The 8,407-nt window shown below is 42.7% G+C and overlaps 1 protein-coding gene across 1 annotated transcript in view; it reads left to right on the top strand.

Moving 5' to 3' along the window:
• Nucleotides 1-1,435: 1,435 nt before the first annotated feature.
• Nucleotides 1,436-8,407, top strand: part of LOC311124366 (myosin phosphatase Rho-interacting protein-like) — a gene marked incomplete at its 3' end in the record, with an annotated part of 34,890 nt that continues 27,918 nt past the window's right edge. Inside the window, exons 1-2 of the mRNA XM_084198529.1 lie at nt 1,436-2,348; nt 8,018-8,095. Coding sequence (XP_084054655.1) covers nt 2,226-2,348; nt 8,018-8,095 — 201 coding nt within the window. The remainder of the gene's footprint in view (nt 2,349-8,017; nt 8,096-8,407) is intronic.

Raw genomic sequence — 8,407 nt, 5'->3', positions numbered from 1 at the left:
AGGCAAGCTTACCACAGTGCGCTCTGCCTTCTCTCCTCTCCAAGCAGCCTTGCAGCACCTAGAACCAAGAATGCTTCAATAGAACGAGTTTTTGATTGATTGTCAATGTTTTATGGTTGGAGGGGCTGGGGAAAAATGCGCTCTGAAAGTGATCCAAATGATAGCTCTAGTTATTGTTCTCCACTCTTTTTGTAGTTAGCGTTGTAGTGTGAACACTGCTGTTCACTTGAATTAGAACGACATTTTAAAAAATCATTATAGTTATCGATAAAGTTATCGTCCTTGGTGTGGACCGCCCCTAACGAGTCCCTAATCGGGCAAAAAGCTTCAAAATAAAAGTATTCCCTTTACTTGAGCACAAGATCACAAATCGTAGTATATTTAGCGTGTTTCAAGATGCGTTCTGTTTATCTGATCCTACCCTCTCCTTTTGATGCTATTTTGGTAAGTATTGAGGCTTATTTTTGAGTTCTAATGGTTATTTGTAAATAGGTACTCTGCCAAGGTGGGTAAGTGAAATAAAATATGCAATCAGTGCATGTTCAAAAACGTAATTAACGTTATGTTAATAAGGGGACATCGAAATGTGAATTAAACAACAATGATAAATAGTAATGTGTTGAAAGGGAATTAACGATTGAAAAGGCTTTATTCTTCATTAAATAATATCTGGAATAATAATTTAATTCCCATTCCACTAGATGGCAGTGTCCCCCATGCTGCTCCCAGTCAGGGGTCTGAGGATTCAGAAACAAAATAGTTTATGCTCTTGAAACGCATCCGTGCATTGGTAGATGTGCTGTACATTGTTATGAATAGTTATGTTACACTGCTATAGACTGTTATCACAGTTATTGATTGTTATAGATACGTAAAAAATTATACATTATTATTACACTGTTAAAACAACAGACCTACACTGTGAATATTTCAAATGAATATTTGTGTGGAATGTTTACATCAATTGGACAGACAGCACATTTATCTATTTCATTGTTACCTGATTTAAAAGTTGTGGACAGAAATGTGGGCCACACTGTGGCCCTGAAAGAAAGACCTCTCCAACGGGGCCAATGTGAAAATGTTTTCTTCAAAACATGTTTAAATCCTGTTCTGTTAAGAGTTGACAGTGGTTTAAAAACATTAATACTTCCAGCAACGGTGTTGGTATTGTTGTATCATTATAATTTATGGTTAAATGTTTTATATTATACAGTAAATCGATATTTGTTAATTGATTTCAATAATGTTGCTTGTTTTTTCAATAAATGTATGTTTAAGTCACTTCAAACTATAATCTTTGTGATTTAAAATCAGAAAAAGGTCCTGTAAAAGTCAAGTAAAACAATTTCAGTGGGACTTTTATTTTGACATTTTACCGTATGATCACGTGACCTAAATGTCAGTAAATTCACAATGCTCAACAAATCTGTGAGCTCGCTACCTCTCTCCACTGGGAAAGAATTCGGCCGAAAAAAGGAAGAAAATAAACCAAGGGCGCAGCTAGCCGAGCTGGTTATGGAAACAAAGCCGAAAAACTCGTTGATGCTTCAATGATTCTGCAAGAGGCGCGTTGTCCGCTTACTATGTGTGAACGGGGAGTGAATTTCGCAGGACATTTGTAGTCTGGACCTTTTTAACCCTAGCTAAACAGCTAGGCGAGAGGATTTCTAGCTCGCTAGCTTACCTACTAGCCAGCGAAGAAGCAGTGTTGGTAGATTTAGCAAAGAGCAACCGCTAGCTACGATTGTAGCTAGCTAGCTCTTGCTAGCCAGCTACCTCCACTTTTGCGATTTTCCTTCAAATGGGAGTATGTTATTATGTGCAATTGCTGTTTTCGCAGTTTGCACAATAACATAAATTATTACAACAAAACCCAGCTAGCTAGTTTGTTAATCGCTTAGCTACTCGTTCGACTTTGTGAATGAAGGACAGGCCATGGACTGAATAACGCAGAAGAATGGTGTCTCGCTATCTTGATGACTAGCAGTCATATATTGGATCATATAAATTGAGTACAACAAAACAATAGAAACCTTGAATTTGGTGTGTGTGTGTTAAACTCAAGACCACTAGTTAGCCTATGTAGTTATTTGGAACATCATGCATTAGATTTGCTGGGCCGTTGTTCCAAATTGAATGAAAGAAACGTAGAGAACGGGATTATCCATTCTGTTGTCAATTTGTAACTAATTTGCATTTACGGTGAACGGAGGCGATATACAATGTCTACAGCGAAAGAGAACCCTTGCAGAAAATTCCAGGCGAACATTTTTAATAAAAGTAAATGTCAGAACTGCTTCAAACCTCGGGAGTTGCATCTCTTGACCGATCAAGATCTGAATCAGGTAAATAATTGTTATTGTGATGATGTAGCCACATTGTCGCATAGGTACTTGTAACATGTGAACTCTGCTAATCTAGCTACAATGTAATCATTTGGTCGTCTCGAGCTTGCTGTTGCTGCCAAGTTGTGTAACAGTCGAATGTTGGCAACATTGTAGCCAGCTACCTAGTCAAACTTCCAGTTAGCATTCTAAAGCATTTTGTAACTGACACAATGTTGTCATTTCATGCTGTCTACTTTGCCATCCTCAAGTCTATTAATTGGATAATTGGGCATCTAAGTGTCTACTGTGATTATAGCTCAGCGTGTGTGTCATTCTGTCTGTGTCCTCATTCAGTGACCATTTGTTGAAGACCGACTCCTTTAGAGAGTAACTAATGGTGTATTATTTATATACACACACTGTATACCCTGCTTCAGTCTGACAAACTAAGGCGTGGTCTCACAATCAACCAGTGGTTCAATATGAGGAATCAGCTGTAATAATAGGACCCTGGTTCAAAGCCACAAATTAACATTAGATTTGGATAGATTCATCGGATAAGGGAGGTTTTTGACCAGCTTCAGGTTAGACATAACATTTATTACTGGCAAATAACACCATCCTCCCAAAAGGAGGAATCAGCTGACCCATCATGGGTCCTGTCCAATCTTGTTAGATCATTGCAGATGAAGAACAGGAGATGAGGAGGGGAAGGCACTTAGACTTTTCCACCCAGATTTCTCTCTCTGAGATCGTTAGCTAGTCTCTGTTGTATCCTGTAATTGATCCCATGCGCTGAGGTCCAGATGGGCCCTTGAACATGGCTCAAGAACAGCAATGCCAGCGAGCATCCTCTCCTCCACAAAGATTGTGTGTGTGTGTGTTTCTCTGCTTGTGTATTAGTGAGAATGTGTGTGTTTCTCTGCTTGTGTAGTGTATGAGTGAGAAAGTGTGTGTGTGTTTGCGTTTCTCTGCTTGTGTGTGTGTGACAGCCTGCTTGTGATTACTGCGGGGTTAACCCCTTCAGACCCAGCCTCCTGAGTCAGGACTAGAATCTTGAAGCGATTACATCACTTCTTTAATCCTCCTGAGACCCAGCCTTGCTCTCTCCCAGGGCCTTTATGGCATCACCAGTGGAACCAGAGATGCTTCTATCCGCTGCTCTATCCATATAGGGCTAGAAATTAGTTGGTCTCGTACCAGGGGAGTCTTAACCTGATAATGTAAACAATACTCTACAGCTAGCTAGCTCTAATCTCATAAAATAAAACGACCCTTTAAAATAAGTTTCTAGCCCAAATCTATCCAAGGAACTAGTCATGACATTGACTGCCATTTTGGACAGGAAAATGTAAACAACACTGAAGAATGTAGCCTATCTGCTCTCTCATATTCCTCTGGTTAGTAGATAAACTTAATAACCCAGTCAGGGTGCTTCAATGGTGCATCTTAATGCAGTTTAAACACTGGATGGCTCCTAGAGGCGCTCATTATGGTGCTGCAGTGTTTCCCCTAGCATTTTTCCAGCAGCGGTGGCAACGGTCGCGGAAGGGGGGGTGTTGGTGGGGTCAGGCAAGGTTTTTCTGGATCAAAAAGGGGCTTAGGTGGTGGCATTGTCGGGGGCGTGGTTGGGCCTTTGGCTTGGCATAAATCGGCCTGGAATTGGCAACATAGAGAAATGTTGTTTTTCAGCTAATTTCCTGCAATTCCATAAATTTTTCTGTGGAGCTGAGACATTTTTATGCAGCGTGAAAGCTAATTTCCTGCAATCCAACGCATTTTGCCATGGCTAATTCTGTGTTCTTATGCTCAAACATAATAAAACCAATGGGGCCCCCCGGGCATGTGCCCTGCGTGCCCCGTCAGTAATCCAGCCATGCAAAAAAATACTCCTAAATTAGACGTTTTTAGAATGGTCTATTCTCCCTGACTGTCTAGCTTTTGTTTTGGTGATTTCTAGTTCTCAAAGATCATATTATTTAAAAAATGTATAGGTCAGTTATATTTTCTACATACTTTGTCTGGTTTTAGTCATTTAAGTTTATACTGAAAGTTTCTTGTTGTGGCGGGAACAATTTAGCAGTGGTGGTGCGACCCTGCTAAATGAATAAAGGGGAAACACTGTGGTGTTTGCCAGAGAGCAGTTTTTACGTTCTGTTGGGAGAGGACGATAGTTTCAAAGGTGTTTTTCTGGATCGAGGCTATTGCTGAGCTACGCTGCTTTGTAGTTCCTGAGGCATCGGCGAGATGGAGAACCCATTCAGGATAGAAGGTGGGAGGGAGAGAGTGGGAGGCAAGGATATGATGGAAGTACAGACAGACTGAGGGACGAGAGAGAGGGTGGTGGGTGAGAGAACAGTTTGAGAGATGTAGTGGGGCACAGGGAGATGATGGGAGTATAGAGGAAAGGAGAGAGAAGAGAACACTCAGGGAGAGATGGTAGGAGGCAGGGGTATGGAGAGATTTAAGGGAGGGAGGAGAGGAAGAGCTTGTGAAAGAAAGTGCGGGGTTGGGATTGAAACTAGAACAGAGTTTCCCACGGGTTACTCTCACCAGTGGAGCCCAGAGTTCTCAAATGCACGTACATAGATCTCAATTCCACATGGTCCAGAATCATGTATGTTAGACCTATAAGTTCCAGTTCTATCTATACTGAACAAAAATAAACAACATGCAACAATTTCAAATATTTTACTGAGCTACAGTTCATATAAGGAAATCAGTATATTGAAATAAATAAATTAGGCCCTAACCTATGGACTGCACGACTGGGAATACAGATATGCATCTGTTGGGCACAGGTGCTTAAAAAAAAAAGTAGGGGCATGGATCAGAAAACCAGGCAGTATCTGGTGTGACCACTATTTTCCTCATGCAGCGCCACACATCTCCTTCACATAGCGTTGATCAGGCTGTTGATTGTGGCCTGTAGAATGTTGTCCCACTCCTCTTCAATGGCTGTGCGAAGTTGCTGATTATTGGGAGGAACTGGAATACGCTGTCGTACACATCGATCCAGAGCATTCCAAACATTATCAATGGGTGACATGTCGGGTGTGTATGCAGGCCCTGGAAGAACTGGGACATTTTCAGCTTCCAGGAATTGTGCACAGATCCTTGCGACATGGGGCCGTACATTATCATGTTGAAACATTAGGTGATGGCGGCAGATGAATGGCACAGCAATGGGCCTCAGGATCTCGTCATGGCATCTCTGTGCATTAAAATTGCCATCGATAAAATGCAGTTGTGTTCGTTGTCTGTAGCTTATGCCTGCCTATACCATACCCCCACCGCCACCATGGGGTAATACGTTTGCAACGATGACATCAGCAAACCACGACGCCATACACATGGTCTGCGGTTATGAGGCCAGTTGGACGTACTGCCAAATTCTCTAAAACGACATTGGAGGCGGCTTATGGTAGAGAAATTAACATTAAATTATCTGGCAACAGCTCTGGTGGACATTCCTGCAGTCAGCATGCAAATCGCACGCTCCCTCAACTTGAGACATCTGTGGCATTGTGTTATGTGACAACTGCATTTGAGTAGCCTTTTATTGTTCCCAGCACAAGGTGCACCAGTGTAATGATCATGCTGTTTAATCAGCTTCTTGATATGCCACACCTGTCAGGTGGATGGATGGATTATCTTAGCAAAGGAGAAATGCTCACTAACAGAGATGTAAACATTTGTGCACATCATCTGAGAGAAATATGCTTTTTGTGCATAACGAAAATTTCAGGGATCTTTTATTTCAGCTCAAGGCTCTGCAATGGTTTTACTTGGCTAGCAGGAGTAAGGTGGACTTTTAGATGGGTCTACCGTACATTTGAATGGACCTTTTGGCTTGGCTCCTAAATGAGTGGAGGAGAGCGGCGCGTCCAGGCCTCCCTGGACTGTACTGGGGAGGCAATGAAGGGTTAACACGAGATCATTAGAGGACACAACATTGTATCTGTACCATTATGGCATCTGTGAGAGTATGAGCAGCACCATTAAGGCCATCTCCATTTTGAAGTAGTCAATTTTCTTCTACTTCTTCTATGAGTTGGTAAACAAACTGAAAGGCTGCATACTGCCACTTGGAGTGTGTTGTTTGAACAGGTATAAAGCCAAGGTTGGCGATTTACTGCCACCTGCAGTTATGGAATGTTTTCTCACAAGTATAATTCATTGGCTGATCCCTCCTGATGACCTGGATGGAATGATGTGATCCTTCCTTAACCCATAGTAAGTCCCACCCAGTTTTCTACTTAAAAATTGTGAAAATCCTCAATAGCGCTACCCATGCTAAAACAGACTTTTAGCCACTAGAGTCCTCTATCTATCTCTATGGGTTAACCTCACTGCCGGTGGGAGGCCTTGCCTTGGAGGGCTGGAATGGAGGGGGAAGGTAGGTCTGTTGGAGAGAGCTGAGGGGGGAGGGCAAGGTCACGGGAGGACCACTTTAGAGGAAGTGAGGCCTGTGTGTGTGAAGGAAGATTGGAGGGAGAAAGGGTGCAAGGGTGTGTCCCTCCTCTCCAGGTCTCCTGGCTCCTCAGCCCACCAACATTGCTACAGGCCACAGCTGCTCGCTTACACTGCCTCTCCTTGTCTGTCTCGCTCATTCTCTCCTGTCCAGCTCTTTCTTGCTCACTCGGTCTCTTTCTCTCTGCTGCTGTCTGTCTCGCTCTCTCTTTGGATGTTTTGAAAGAGAGAAGAATGGAGAAAGGGGTTATGCATTATAGCACAACCTGTGTGATATGGGCTCATTTATTGATAACATTGCCCATATAAGATCTGAGGACAGGAAACATCCATTTTGGATCGTAGCCTATGCCTTGACTTCAGCGCTGCAGATAATCAGCTAATCATCAAGTAAAATCATCAGTCATAATTACTGCCAAAATGCCAGACTCTTATCAGATTTCTTAGGACTAGGTCATGCCACGTTTATCTCCTCAATCACCCATCACCTGTTAAAAGTAAACGATTAAATCAGTCTATAGGCACATTAGGCAGTCAGTTTATGCAAGCTGAAATAAGGCATATATGGATGGATTTATGACAGACATGCAGGGACACGGGCTAGCTAGCGACAGCCAGGGCCAATACCCAGACTAATAATCGTATACTCCTCTACTGCAGGTAAGACGCTAGCCTGGATTTTGAGGTAAAGAAAAAAGGTTGGAGGGGATTTTTTTTTATATAGCAAAACAGGGCTGACAGCTGCTTCTTGGTAATGTTTAACAGTAAAAGTTGGAGACAAAGACAAATACGTTTTAGTAGAGTGCAAAGAGCAGCCATTTTAAACAGCCTCCCCCTCACCCTGTGGGAGCTCTACTCCATGTTTATACATTTCCACATCTTTTGAACTTCTGTGTTTTCATTGGAAACAAGCAGGTTTTTGGCTCAAACAACTTCCATGAGGTGAATGTAGGTTGATAGGCAGGCGCTGTTGTCATTCACACAAAGCTTCATTTATGTAATTTGAACGCAAGGCAATCGTGTATATCAAACGTTGCTAATTACGCCGACAGGCTTGCTAACTGGTTTTGTGTGGTTTCAAAACTGCCTCATTGAGAGGGTCTGTAGGAACATCTGGACCACAATGTGCTCTCTCCTTTCATTCACCCCTCCTTTCTCAGTGCTTCCCCCTCCCCCCCATTTTTAATGATTGTCTAAATTGCTCTGTTTTACAGGCCAAACCTATTTATGGCGGATGGCTGTGCTTGGCCCCCGAGGGAACAGACTTTGACAACCCCATGCAGAGATCCCGGGTAAGATCACCCATGAGGCGTGTATGTGTGCGTGCTCACATGGAATGGGGGATGGGTTAGTATGTGTGTTCCCTGTTCTTCCATAGCATTGTAGTCTCATGATAAACAGACAAACACCATTCCCGGGCAGCAGAACCTTATAGTGAGAGGGGATGGGTGACCATCAGGAGGTTTTAATCCACTTAAAATCCATTTGGGAAGTAAGCTGAGGTGTAATGGAAGCGCTTGAAACACAGCCCTAACATATGGTCAGAGAAATGGGCTTTAAATCTGCGTACGTAGAGTGTTTTCTTTTCATGCCAATTCACCAGG

Source organism: Coregonus lavaretus (genome assembly GCF_964263955.1).
Source record: "Coregonus lavaretus genome assembly, contig: HAP1_SCAFFOLD_763, whole genome shotgun sequence".
Taxonomy (NCBI): Eukaryota; Metazoa; Chordata; class Actinopteri; order Salmoniformes; family Salmonidae; genus Coregonus; species Coregonus lavaretus.
Note: the sequence above shows the minus strand (reverse complement) of the source record. Positions and strands in the feature narration are given on the sequence as shown.